Source organism: Orycteropus afer, unplaced genomic scaffold (genome assembly GCF_000298275.1).
Source record: "Orycteropus afer afer isolate SDZICR_OR568_19922 unplaced genomic scaffold, OryAfe1.0 scaffold00644, whole genome shotgun sequence".
Lineage (NCBI taxonomy): Eukaryota > Metazoa > Chordata > Mammalia > Tubulidentata > Orycteropodidae > Orycteropus > Orycteropus afer.
Window position 1 is genome coordinate 1,042,192 of NW_006922231.1, and position 15,125 is coordinate 1,057,316.

The 15,125-nt window shown below is 39.1% G+C and overlaps 1 protein-coding gene across 1 annotated transcript in view; it reads right to left on the reverse strand.

The window, feature by feature from the left end:
* The window catches only part of GRM3 (glutamate metabotropic receptor 3), an 87,882-nt gene that overhangs the window by 4,843 nt on the left and 67,914 nt on the right, over positions 1–15,125 (reverse strand). The window contains exon 4 of the mRNA XM_007956631.2: positions 5,126–5,300. Coding sequence (XP_007954822.1) covers positions 5,126–5,300 — 175 coding nt within the window. The remainder of the gene's footprint in view (positions 1–5,125; positions 5,301–15,125) is intronic.

Here is a 15,125-nt window from a genome sequence, read left to right on the forward strand (position 1 = left end):
ACTGGAGGCACTTCCTTGTTTATGCCAAGAAATTTGGAAGACAGCTACTTGGTCAAATGACTGAAAGAGATTGATATTTGTGCACATTCCAAAGAAAGGTGATCCAGCAGAATGTGAAAATTACTGAACAATATCATTAATACCACACACAAGTAAAATTTTGCTGAAGATAATTCAAAAATGATTGCAGGGGTATATTGACAGGAACTTCCAGAAATGCAAGCTGAATTCAGAAGAGGATGGATATCACGCTGATGTCAGATAGATCTTGGCTGAAAATAAGGAATACTAGAAAAATGTTTACCTATGTCTTTTTGACAGTGCAAAGACATTTGACTGTGTAAATCATAACAAATTATGGATAACATTGCAAAGAATGGGAATCCAGAAAACTTTATTGTGCTCATGAGTAAACTGTACATAGACCAAAAAGACATCATTTGAATGGAGCAAGGGAATACTGCATGGTTTAAAATCAGGCCAGGAATGGTGTGCATCAGGGTTGTATCCTTTCACCATACTTATTCAATCTGTATACTGAGCAAATGATCTGAGAAGCTGGACTATATGAAGAAGAATGTAGCATTAGGATTGGAGAAAAACTCATAAACAACCTGTGATATGCAGACGACACAATCTTACTTGCTGAAAGTAAAGATGACTTGAAGGACTTACATGAAGATTAAAGACTACAGTCTGCAGTATGGATTATACTTCAATGTAAAGAAAATGAAAATCCTCGCAAGTGGGCCAATAAGCAACATCATGATAAAGTGGGAAAAAATTAAAGTTGTCAAGGATATAATTTTACTTGTGTCCACAATCAACACCCATGGAAGCAGCAGTCAAGAAATCAGTCATCATATTGCACTTCTGGCCATTCTTGCTTCCAAGGAGCATTCCGGCTGCACTTCTTCCAGGAGAGATTTGTTAGTTCTTTTGTCAGTCCGTGGTGCTTTCAGCATGCTTCACCAACACCACAACTTCCCTGAAGAAGGATATCATGCTTGGTAAAGTGGAGGGTCAACGAAAGAGGGGAAGGCCCTCAACAAGATGGATTGGCACAGTGGCTGCAATGATGGGTTTCAGGTATAGCAAGGATTGTCAGGCTGGAACAGGACCAGGCAGTGTTTTCTTCTGTTTTACTTAGAGTCACTATGAGTTGGAGCTGACTTAATGGCTCTTTACAACAACATTGCACTGGGCATATATGCTTCAGAAGACCTCTTTAAAGTATTAAGGAGCAAGGATGACACTTTGAAGACTAAGGTGCACCTAACCCAGGCCATGGTATTTTCAGTCACCTCATACGCATGTGAAAACTGGACATGAATAAGGAAAACCAAAGAAGAGTTGATGCCTCTGCATTGTAAACCAAAACCAAACTCACTGCCATCAAGCAAAACCTGACTCAGAGCGACCCCTCCTTGGATTTCCAAGGTGGTATCACTACGGAAGTAGATTGCCCAATCTTCCTTCTGAAGAGTGGCTGGTGGGTTTGAACCACCAGCCTTTTGGCTAGCAGTCAAATGCCTTAGACACTACTGCATTGTGGTGTTGATGAAAAATACTGAAAATATCATGGGCTGTCAGAAGAATGAACAAATCTGTCCTGGAAGAAGTGCAGCCAGAATGCTCCTTGGAAGTGAGAATGGCTGAACTTTATCTTATCTATTTTGGTCCTGTTGTCAGAAGAGACCATTCCCTGGAGAATGATATCATGCTTGGTAAAATAGAGGGTTAGTGAAAGAGGAGACCCTCAACAAGATGGATTGACACAGTGGCTGCAACAGTGGGCTCAAGCACAGCAAGGCTTGTGAGGCTGGCAGACCAGGCGTGTTTCATTCTGTTGCACACAGGGTCGCTATAAGTTGGAGCGGACTCGATGGCCCTGAACAACAAAAACAATGGTCTCAAATTGTTATTAGCAGATTTAAGATGAAATTATATTCATTACAATGTATGATAAAATCTATAAGCCTGGGATTTTTTTCCCAAATGTAGGGATAGATTTGTATAAAAGCAAAAACATCTTTATTCATTGGTTCATTTATTGTGAGACAAGAGTAGTGGAAATAGAAGAGAAGATATGTCACATCCCTTTTTTACAACCCACAGTACAGCTTAATTTCCTTAGCAGAAATTTTACTGTGTGCTTTACTACATAGTACTAAATTTCAACAACAATCCTTACTAGATTTTTACCATTTCATGCTGTCTTTCTAATGTTCCTTCCCTCCTCCCTCCCTCCCAAAGTACTGAATAGATGTCCAATGGATAATCGTAAATGAAAGGACTCAATAATTTTATATACAATTCTACACATTCTGTATTTTCTATCTTCCTCTTAGTTGCCAGACATCTCCAGTTTCTCTCTTCTATAGAAGGATCAGAAACTCATTGACCTTGAAGTTCAAAAAACTGGTAGTAGCTTTATGTGCTACTATGCCTAGAGATCAAACATCTGAAATCAGAATGTTAAATTCTAATAAAATATTGGCATATATTAATCTCCCTATTATACTTACTATTTTCTAATGCTCAGCAGGGAAGGGAGTGAAAGAGAAAGAGAGAGAGGTACTTAGGAATAATACTGTGGACTTTCCTTTCTAAAGGGAAAATGGATTGGCATCTATCTGATTAGATGCATTGGATGTATTCTGCCTGGAGCAGATGGCCTAACTTGCAGAAAGAATACTTTAGGATCTTCCTGCATTGTCCAATGAGGATTGATGCTGATAATATACTTAGGCCTGTGGATCAGAAAGCCATCAATTCAGTCTGTGGTGGCAAATAACTTGCTAATTTGTCTGGCCAGGTAGCATACAGTGGCATTACGGGACTCCCTGAATTTATAGTACAGGCATATTACACTGTTTTTTTGGACTTGCAGTGTAGACAAGAATCTTGAGTTTTGTTTCTTGTTTTTTCCTTTTATAAAGTCATATTCAGACTTCAATAGGGGTGTACCCCTGCTCCCTGGATATCTTGGAAGGCCTAGCCATGATAGGCCCAGAGTCGGGTTGTTACGGGCTTGGTTTCCATTGCTGTGGCTCTGTGAAAAACTTACGCTTTCTGGGACTCTGGAAGACTGTTCCCTTGATCTTTTTACACTATAGTTTCCTTTTCATAATGTGAAAATATTTTTAAATAAAGAATAATTCTATTCTTTATTTTAAGTAAGCAGTTCTTATATTAACTAACTAAGCAAGTGACTCTCTGCATAAGATTTGACAGAGGGAATCCATTTCCACATTTCTGTATTTCCTTAGGGACCCAAACTCAAGCATCATTAGTTAGCAGAAGCCTCTTGGCTGATCTTAATGACAATGACATACATACATATGAACAATTACCATGAGCAAGAGAAATATGTTCCCCAGGACTAAGTGTGTAACTCTGTAGTGATAACTGCCTTGGAAACCCAAGAAGGGGTCTCTATGAGTTGGGTCCAACTTGATGGCACATAACAACAACAAGAAGTCTACAACAGCTCTGAATACTATTGGGGACACTCCATTCCTTTCTTTTTTCCTCAATCTGTGCTGATACAAACCATCTTAGTGCCAACAGCATTCTGACCTGTGTGAATACTTCAGGATTTTAGTGAGTCACCTCATGTGTACATCCAGCTGTGTCCTTCAAACTTACACAGTTCCATTTCCATTCCCAGAATCTGTTTCTGATTGCCTGCACTTGGGAACCAGCCCTGGGAAGCCCTTTACTTCTAAAGCTGAACAAAAGGAAGAAATTACTTCTTTCTTGTCCAAATACAAAGGATGTTTGCTTATGTATGGGAGCAGCATTACAGTACTGAGTCTAGGATCTCAAGGTTTCTGAATTTACCCTTCATTTGAAAGAGCATTCCTACTTTCAGTAACTTTTCTCGTGGCCAAATGCTTCTCTGTGTGTACAGTGCATCACTGAGCACGAACTCTCAGACTGTCAGTCTTCCCTCACTTTGCTGGGGGTAGGGCCGCCCTGTTACTTTTGTACATTGCTGGAGAATGGGGCACTAATGTGATTGCTCACTGTGTGATGCTGAGCTAGTTTGAAGTTTCCTTTCTAATTGACTTGAGGCAAAATCGTGGAATCATCATTTGTCTCTGTCATTTCCAAGCTCCCTTCCTCCTCTCCTGATTCCACTCCCCTTCTTTTCCTTCATCCTTCTGTCAGTTAATTTCTCCTACTTCATATTAAAGATTAGTTGAACTCAGTTTAAAACGTTGTCCCCTCTAGGTACATTTGTGCTTTATGGGACTCTAAAGAATGAAATCAATGATTCTCTAAGGACAGTGTTTCAGACATCGGCAGGCCAGCAATAGAGCATTTTGGACTACACCATTGTCCTAAAATTCTTAAGTTTACAAAGCCTGTCAACTCGTTCTCAGCTGAAAAAACATTGTGTCACTGAAGTAGAAGGAAGAACTATTCCAACATTTTCTGTGATGCATTCCAAGGGGTGGTACCTGGTTTTACTGGCATCAAATACTTTTAAGAAATGCTGTGAATAACTAAGTTAAACATTTTTTTTTTTTTCTGCAGGGGTTTTCAAAACCTTTAACATGCTAGCAGTACTATGGATTTCCAAAAAGGAATTTAGGAGATAGTATTTTCCATTTTATTTAATTATCTTCCCCTTTTAAATCCTCAAGACATGTTTTCAACACCCGTGTGACACAGAACATACACTACAGTACACAAATCTAGTCCAATCTTCTAGTCTAATGAACAAACTGTGACAGGCAGTAGTGAAGTGACTTGCTCAAGGTTACCTATTTAACTGATTAGTCAAGATTAGAGACCATGACACATATTAAGTTGGATGAAGGAAAAATAAAAAGATTAGGTTTGCTGATTCCACAACATGGTCAAAAATCCTAATTGCAGTTGTGTCCTTAATATATTTTTCTCCCTGTATGAACCTCTGAAACAGAAACTGATTCTTCTGCTCACCACTGTATCCCCAACACCTTGCACAGTACCTGGTGGACCATTAAGTTAATTTTAATAAATACTCATGGGAACATTGCCTGTTCTTGGGTGTATATATTGCTTCCCCACCCAATATGGTCCCTACTACAATGCTGTTTATGAAGGAGTCAATGATGAATTGTATACTTACACTGAGAATACGTTGTCCCAGTTCCACTGACACTGAACCTGTTGAGGTGCAGTCTGTGTGTGACCACGTTTTTCTGGGGTTGGAACAGGATAATGTGTACCTTGGGTGCAAACAAACAGCCCAGAACCACGAAGCCACTCAGGCTGACAGAGATGCACATGGTTGTCGTCTGCACCTACAAGAAAAGGTTGCCTAATAAGTGCTGGGCTGTAAATTCAAGAAAGGTGTCAAACTGAAGAGAGTATTGAAACAAGACCAAATACTGAGAAACTGAATCATCCTCAGCTCTGTTCTTAATACAGCCAAACTGAGATAGTAAGGACATTGGGTCTTCTGAGTTTGAGGTGTTCATGGAAACATTGCCTATGATTTTTAAGCAAAAGCTATCTGTGTGGGGCATTCCTGAGTGCTTGCCAGGACTTGACATGATTTTCTTGTTTTGTTTATTTTTTTCTTTATTTTTGTATAAAAAAATTTCTGCAGAACCACTGAAGTCAGAATCCTAAAGAGAAAAACAAAATATTCAATGATGAAATGGTAAGATTGCTAATGGTTCCAGTCATTGAACTTGGCCTTTTAAATTTTTTCCATCCCCCTCTTCTTTCTGGGAAGGAGCTCTGGTGGTATAGTGGTTAAGACATTTGGCTGCTAACCTAAAAAGACAAGTGGTTCGAACCTATCAGCCACTCTGTAGAAGAAAAATGAGGCAGTCTGCTTCTGTAAAGTGTTATAGCAATAGAAGCCCAATGAGGGTTGCTATAAGTGGGAGTTGACTCTATGGCAGTGAATTTGGTTTTTTCTTCCTGGGAGTTCTGCCTATCAGTTTACTGGTTTACCTACTCACATTTGAGAGCTCTGGTGGCCTAGTGCCTAAGGCATTTGATTGCTAACCAGAAGGCTGGTGGTTCAAACCCACTAGCCACTCCTTGGAAGGAAGACTGAGCAATCTACTTCCATAGCGATGCTGCCTCAGAAACCCAAGGAATTTGTGGAGCACTACAAATTTCTTCTGGGGCACCATCTCTTTTCATTATTTCATTGGCATCTCTCTGGAAGTTTGATTCACCTGGTACTCATTGTTCAATCTTTGTGTTCTCTAGGTATCTATCTATAAGCCCATTCTTGGCAGGGAATTTCTACTGTCTCTCTCCTTGGTTTCCCTGACACTATACTAGGAACTTCTTCTCATTCTCTTGTTCACACTCTTCATCTTTTCTGATCTCATCACCTGGCTTCAGTTCCTATAGATTTTCTGGAATACCCCAAATTAGATGTTACATATTTTAGCACTTTTGATACTGAAAAATGGCAATTAATTATTTCTTAGTTTTATGAAAATTTACGATGGTTACTCAGTTGTTGTTGTTGTTGTTAAGTGCCGTCGAGTCATTTCCGACTCATAGCGACCCCATGCACAGCAGAACGAAACACTGCCCGATCCCGCACCAGCCCCACAATCCCTGCTATACTCGAGCCCATCATCGCAGCCACTGTATCAATCCATCTCGTTGAAGGCCTCCCCCTCTTTCGTCGACCCTCCACCCTACCAAGCATGACATCCTTCTCCAGGGAATGGTCCCTTCTTACAACATGACCAAAATAGGTGAGACGAAGTCTGGCCATTCTTGCTTCCAAGGAGCATTCTGGCTGCACTTCCTCCAGGACAGATCTGTTAGTTCTTTTAGCAGTCCATGGTACTTTCAGCATTCTTCGCCAGCACCACAACTCAAAAGCATCAACTCTTCTTCAGTCTTCCTTATTCATTGTCCAGCTCTCACATGCATACAAGGTGATTGGAAATATCATGGCTTGTGTCAGGCGCACCTTAGTCCTCAAGGAGATATCCTTGCTCCTCAGCACTTGAAAGAGTTCCTTCGCAGTTGACTTTCCCAATGCTACACGTCGTCTAATGTCCTGACTGTTGCTTCCGTTGGCATCGATTGTAGAACCAAGCAATGTGAATTCCTTGACAACCTCAATCTTCTCTCCATTGATTGTGATGCTGCTCATTGGTCCAGTTGTGAGGATTTTTGTTTTCTTTATGTTGAGATGTAATCCATACTGCAGACTGTATTCTTCAACCTTCATCAGTAGGTGCCTTAAGTCATCCTCACTTTCAGCAAGCAAAGTTGTATCATCTGCATATCTCAGGTTGTTAATGATTCTTTCTCCAATCCTGATACCACGTTTTTCTTCATATAGTCCAGCTTCTCAGATTATTTGCTCAGCATATAGATTGAATAAGTGTGGAGAAAGAATACAACCCTGACGCACTCCCTTCTTGATTTTAAACCATGTAGTGTCCCCTTGTTCTGTTCGAATGACAGCCTCCTGGTCAAGGTACAGATTCCTCATGAGTACAATCAAGTGCTCAGGGATTCCCATTCTTCTCAATGTTATCCATAATTTGTCATGATCCACACAATCAAATGCCTTTGCATAGTCAATAAAACACAAGTAAACCTCTTTCTGGTATTCTTTGCCTTGAGCCAAGATCCATCTGACAACAGCTATGATATCCCTTGTTCCACGTCCTCTTCTGAATCCGGCTTGAACCTCTGGAAGTTCTCTGTCAATATACTGCTGCAAACGTTTCTGAATTATCTTCAGTAATATCTTACTTGCATGTGATATTAGTGATATTGTTCTATAATTTCTACATTCTGTGGGATCACCTTTCTTTGGAATGGGCACAAATATGGATCTCTTCCAGTCAGTTGGCCAGGTAGCTGTCCTCCAAATCTCTTGGCATAACTGGTTACTCAGAGACCCCCTAAAATCCTAGAATGAGTTTAGATTTCTTTTTCTTTTTTCCCCGAACAATGCTATTACCAAATAGTGCTCCCAAGTCTCTGAGGAAAGAGATTTTATTAATCAAGGAAAAGTTAAGACTGAATAATTAACTGGAGAATCCATGTAACTTTAAAATGTTCTGTTTTTTGATTTAAAAATATTTAGGCTACAGTTCAGCTCTTAGTTTTACTTTAAATGTTGAAAACATAATCCATTTCTACTATTCTAAAGCTCTTGTCTCCTTTAATTCCTTCAGTGCTCTCCTACTTAGAGCCCTGAATTAAAAACTCTGTTCCCTTTAGTTGGAATTCCTCTGATGCTGGTTCCCTTTAGTCAACGTATCATAGAAAAGACTATTACTTAATTCTATGCTATAAAATCCTTGTTAAATTATAACATAGAACCCACTCCTGTTGAATCAATTCTGACTCATAACAACTCAACAGAACAGAATAGAACCTCCCCATCAGGTTTCCAAGGCTTCAATCTTCATAGAAGTAGACTGCCACATCTTTCTCCCATGGAGTACCTGGTGGTTTTAAAGTGCTCACCTTTCAGTTAGCTTCTGAGTGCTTAATCACTGCACCACCAGGGCTCCTTCAATTATAACATACCAAAACCAAAACTAAATGCATTGTGGTGGAGTCGGATCTGACTCATAGCGACCTCTCCTTGGGTTTCTGAGGTGGTATCACTATAAAAGTAGATTGCCCAACCTTCCTTCCGAGGAGTGGCTGGTGGGTTTGAATTGCTAGCCTTCTAGTTAGCAGTCAAATGCCTTAGGCATTATGCTACCAGAGGTCCTTAAATTATAACATACCTGTTATAAATTTGAAAAATTTTAATTATTTTTACAAAGCCTAAGTATCAGCCTCATAGTTTCAGTTGTCCAGATCTTTCAGTAAGTTACACTTTTAAAAGTTCGTATTGTCTACAATTTTGTGTTCTGACTCTATACACACTACCAGTTCATGCAGCTCTGTTTCCATCTTCCTAAAACTCCCAATAACATGTGACACTTAAACACTTCTCCTCTTTAGCTTCCTCAGTACATCTTTCCTCACTGGCTATTCCATCTCTTAGCTATCTTTTCTTTCTTTCCATTTTTTTTTTTTTTTTTGTCTCACCTTTGGAGTATTTTATACCTCCATTGTAGATTCTCTCTTCACTCTTTCATTGAATTCCATGGCTTTAAATACCTCCTATGTTGATAACTTCCAGATATTTCTCATTTGTTCTGATATCTTCCAGGCTTCTAGACTTATATATTCAACCGCCACTATGATATGTGCTTTTGGGTATGCAGTAAACATTTCAGAATTAATAATGTAAGCAAAACTTGATCCCTTGTCCCAAGTGTCCCTGTTTGTCCATTTAGTTATGCAAGCCAACAATCTGAGAGTCATTCTTGATCTTGCCCTTTCCCTTACACCCACACATCTAGTCCAAGAGCAAACATTGTTCTGTTCTTGTTGGTTCTATTTGGAGATAGTTTTCGATGAGTCTCTCATATTTCTGTATCTTTTGCAAGGAGAGTAACTGGCTGGTTTTGTTTTGGTCTTTCTTTTCATGGGTGTTTGTATAGCAAAGAGCCTTAGAAGATTGAGATAGTGTCTCCTTCCAGAGCAAATGACTAGTTTGCTTGGAAAGTAGTTTCTTCATCTTGTGCAAAGAGCCAGCATACTATTCAGTATGAAAAATTCAAGTTCCCTAAGCTCAGGGTTTGTCTCCTGTAATGTAACCCGACTGATTGTTCAGGAGTCACCCGGCCCACTTTGCACAGCCCTGTGGAATATAAGTTCAGGGAACCAGTGCAAAGGTAGATGCTCTGGCTACCGCTATCGCTGTGAATCTGAAAGACCTTTTTGGTAGCTTAGATAAAACTGTCGCAAGGTAACTTGTTAGCTTGCAAGGAAGATCAAGTCTTGATGGTTTCGGCAATGAGGATGAAATACTGACAAACATACATAGTTTGTATGTTTGTCATACAGAGGAAGTATGAGGTTTCACTAGCTGATTACAGCATTTGAGGGAAGTCTATAGCAAGCAGTGAAAACATGTTAACCAAATTTTACAGCCAACCAGGCAGAATGGTGCTCTATTTTATTGCCTACTTATGAGGTGGAACAGGGGAAGTCGTTGCAGGCTGAGTAATAGGAAGTAGATCTAAAGAGAGCTGCTGGAGTGGAGGTTTGATTATTGCTAACTCTCCTTTGAAGGGTTGGGTTGAAGGGTGAGGTGGGGTTGAATTCCTCTCCAATCTGATTCAGGTCCACTTGGACCTTCGGGAGCATTGTAACAATCAGTACTAGGATTTGTCCTGAATTGGCAGAAGGTTCTCCTTTTTACACAAGGCCCTGTACCTACACTGAGCATGTAGGGACCACCACTAAGGCAGAAGTCAGGAAAGTAATTTGAAGTTTGGCTGGTTCCCTTGGGAATTGTGCATTATGCTTGTTAAGGAAGAATGGCAACAGCTGGGCCTTCCTGCTCTGTCTTAGGTGCCTGTAATAGCTTCAATCAGTTTTCCTTGTTCTAGGCTCTCTTCAAATCCATTCTTCAGATTGAGGATAGAAAGTTTGCTGTATTGTGTGAATAGTATAGATTTGAATCAGAAAAAATTGTCTTGTTATTTCTTAACTGTGCCACCTGAGCAGTTAATTATTCTCTGAGCTCCTTTACACATCTCTCCTATGGATAATATTACCTACTTTTCAGGGTATTAATGAGGATAACTGAAATCAGGTATTTAAAGTATCTAGCAGAGTAAGGTCTCAGAAATGTCGTTCAAGAAAGGTTATTTCTCCCCCTCTTGTATTGTTCACAGTGTCACTTTTTGCTTAAGCAAACAAAAGAAAAGAAAACTAATGAAAAATTCTAAGACCTTGAAGCCCTTAAACATTATCTAAATGAATTACTCGGCCTGGTTACAAAATCATGAATAATCTGGCCTGGTTTCCAATTCTTATTAATTTCTCACTAGATTCTCTGCACTCCCAACCCATCTACCACTGAGTAAAATCTGTACCACTGCCTTCTATTGATGCATTAATTTGTTTATGTGTTCATTTGGAGAGACTTTGTAAACTCTGGAGTCGGGTTGGCTGTAATCTTTACGGTACCACTGGGTGGGTTCGAACAGGCAGCCTTTGGATTTCTAGCGAAGTGCAGACTATCTGTGCCACCCAGGGATCTTCACATCACTATCTTCTGATTTTTCATTCATATCTTGCCTCAGGGATATTACCTCAAATGATGTGTTCTTTATTTTCGGTTGTTATTGCTCTTGTTGTTAGATGCTGTTAAGTCAATTCTGATTCATAGCCATCCTATGTACAACAGAAGGAAACCCTGCCTGGTCCCGCGTCAGCCTCAGAATCGTTGCCATGTTTGAGCTTACTGTTGCAGCCACCGTGGTAATCCATCTCATTGAGGGGCTTTCTCTTTATTGCTGACCCTCTACTTTACCACGCATGATGTCCTTCTCCAGGGATTGGTCCCTCCTGATAATATGTCTAAAATACATGAGACGAAGTCTAACTTCTCAGGACCATTCTGGCTGTACTTCTTCCCAGACATATTTGTTTGTTCTTTTGGCAGTCCATGGTATGTTCAATATTCTTCATCAGCACCGTAATTCAAAGGCGTAATTTCTTCTTCAGTCTTATTTATTCATTGTCCTTTATAGTCTAATTAATTTAATTGTATCTGCCCATCAAAGTGCAGGATAAAATCTCACATTTTTAGGAAGCATTCCTTTTCCAGGAATGGAAAACTGACCAAGATTTTACCAATTCAACTTTTCATGGCAATTTTAGGCATTTAGTGTCTGTATCAATTTAATTATAAACTATCCTGTGTTAATCTTGAATTCTTTCATGCTTGATATTTTTTCCCTGCTGGGATATAAGCTTCTTGAAGACTGGAATAGAGCTTTGTGTTTATTTATAACTCACAATGGGTGGTAAAGTATTGAGCCATAAACCTTCTTGCCTGTTTGATGCCCAAATTCCTTCCAGCAGCTCCTGAATTAAGGGATACTTTTCTAGTGTTGTTGAGTCTTATTTGCACTACATGCTTTCTCTCTGGGAAGTTTTAAATCTGGATATATGTAAGTCTTTCAAAACAGAGGTCCCAGGTTCATTGCTTATAGGACCCACAGAGGTTCATAAGTGAAGGGATTCAGATGTCAGAATTTAGGGAGTGGTGGGGGCTATAAGAAACAGGAGAGAGAGTGCCCTGTCTAGAAAAGCAGGCTTTCATAGGGTCCAATTAACTGTTGTGTGCAGGAATTTGAGTCCACATCTTTTGCTTTGCTAAGAGAAGCCAAGAATTTGGATATTTATGAGCAATTTCTCACTTTTCTAACAGACAAATTTCAACAATGCAGGCCACACTGCAAGGTTGTAAGATAAACATATCTGTGAAACAAGAAGAGTATGTATGTAACATATTGCAGCACTAGTTTTTGACCCTAGCTGCAAATTAGAATCACCTAGGGAGCTTTGAAAAATCCTGATGTCCAGGCCACAGCTCAGGCTGATTAAATCAGAATCTCTGGGGGTGTGAACTGGGTATTAATACATGTTTTAAGGCTCCCCACTTGATTCCATGTGCAGCCAAATTTGAAAACCGCTTTGTTGGAGGCTTCAGTTTACCTCTCTTACTCTCTCTCTTTTTTCCATTCCTTGTACAAATTTGGGGTTGGCATTATTGGTAGGGAGTAAATGAGGACTTAGACAATCTAAGTGTAATTGGATGCCTAGAATATGTATCTTAAAAAATTCAGTTCCAGAACCTCTGCCCCATCTGCCTTACAACTTCTGCCATGTGGGGAAACCTTTGATATCTTCAAAAAATTGCATCTAGTCAGAGGTTCTATTGTAGTGTTACCATGTTAAAAGAAAAAAGTCTTTTTTGTTTTGTTTTGTTTTAGAAATAAATGTTAATTTATCTATGAAATTTAATTTTTATAATGTTGTACTTATTCTCAGCAGCAGTTTCTGCTCTATTTTTTTTTTTTTTTTAAGTGAGCTTTTTTGTCCTGGAAGAGTTTCAAATCACAGGCCTAAAACCAAAAAACTAAACCCATTACCATCAAGTTGATTCTGACTCATAGCGACCCTACAGGACAGAGTAGAACTGCCCTACCGGGTTTCCAATGCTGTAATCTTTATGGAAGCAGACTGTCACATCTTTCTCCCAAGGAGCAGCTAGTAGGTTTGCACCATCAGCCTTTCAGTTAGCAGCACAGCACTTAACCACTATACTACCAAGCTCCTTAATCATAGGCCTAGGGCAAACTCATTTCCATTTTAACTGTTTTTCAGTCTCAACATCCCAAATCATGTCCAGATTGACCCAGTGGCTATGATGATGGGCTCAGGCATGGTAAGGATTGTGAGGATGGTGCAGGACCAGGCAGTGTTTTGTTCTGTTGTACATGGGCTCACTATTAATTGGAAGCAACTCAACGGGCCCTAACAACAAGAATGTCTACCCAAGACTTCCTTAAAAACAATCTTTTCAGATCTATAGGGGTAGATGTAGTGTGAAGACAAAAAATAGAGGGCTTGGGTAATAAAATACATGGACATGGGCTGTGTCATTTTTGTTAGGTGCTGCTGAGTCGGTTCTGCCTCATGCCAACCTCATGTGGCAGAGCAGAACTGCCCCCACAGGGTTTCCTAGGCTGTGTGACCTTTACAGTATCAGGTCACCTGGTCTTTTTCTCACATGCCCGCTGAATGTGTTCGAGCCACAACCATTCAGCCAAGCACTTAACTGTCGTGCCACCATGGCTCCTTACATTGACGATAGTTCTCCATTTTAATCCCCAAACTCTAAACGCACTCAACACAATGCAACACACTGCCCCAGAATTGGATCTGACTCATTGAGATCCCTCTTTGGGTTTCTGAGGCAGTATCACTACAGAAGTAGATTGCCCAACCTTCCTTTTGAGGAGTAGCTGGTGGGTTTGAAACGCCAGCCTTCTGGTTAGCAGTCAAATGCCTCAGGCACTAGGCCACCAGAGCTCCTAAAGTTCATTTAATTTAACCTTGGATTGTGCTGATCTAGTTCTGTGTTATCTTTTCTTGCAGAATTTCAAAACTTTTATACATAGTTTTAGAAAGACTGACCATTACCCTAACGTTAAACTTATGCTTTTCATTTTTATTGTTCATCCTCTAATGTAGTATTGATTTCAGTCCATGATTTAATAGACTAAATATATTAGATTTTGTCAGTCTCTTGATTCCATACTTTAAATCACTTTCTCTACTTTTTTGAGCTACAATTTTTTAGATGTTGGCAATGTACAAATTGCCGCTAAAAAGCTTTGTGGACTATTACAACCTATGGAGGCACTTCATTTTGTGTAACTGTGACGTAACAAGGCAATCATGTGTCATTGGGAAACTTCAATCTATGATTACACAGGAAATGTACAGGATAAAAACTAATAGCCTCAAAAAAAAATTCTTATATTCATTCATTGGAAGCCACTGAAACCAGAATTTAAATGCAGCAACAACTGATGAATGGTTTCAACAATTTGAGAAATTATGGTGAGGTGATGGACTGTTTCTTTCAAAAGAAATGGTAATTATGTTGAAGCTCAGAAATTTGAACTACATATAACTAAGACTATTTGATTAATGCTTCAGTTAGATTACTTTGATATGTACAGTAAAACTTTTAACTAGTTCAAAGAAAAAAAATACATATATATATATATATATATATATACACACAAAACTTTTAACCAGTTAGACATTTGTTGTTATATAAATATATATTAATATCATATAGTATATGTATATAACATATGATATTAATATATTTGTATAAAGTATATTTACTATATTATATTAATATATATTTATATAATGTATAATAAATAGCTATTAAACTGGTTAAAAGTTTATATATATATTTGAACTAGTGAAAAGTTTTACTGTATGTATCAAAGTAATCCAACTAAAGCATTAATCAAATGGATATACTAAGGAGCTCTGGTGGCATAGTGGATAAAGCATTTGTCTGTTAACCAGAAAGTCAGCAGTTCAAATCCACCAGCTGCTCCATAGAAGGAAGATGGGATGATCTACTTCTGTAAAGATTCACAGCCTTGGAAACCGAAAGAGGGTTGCTATGAGTTGGAATCAACTCGATGGCAGTGAATTTTGAGTTTTAATTATAT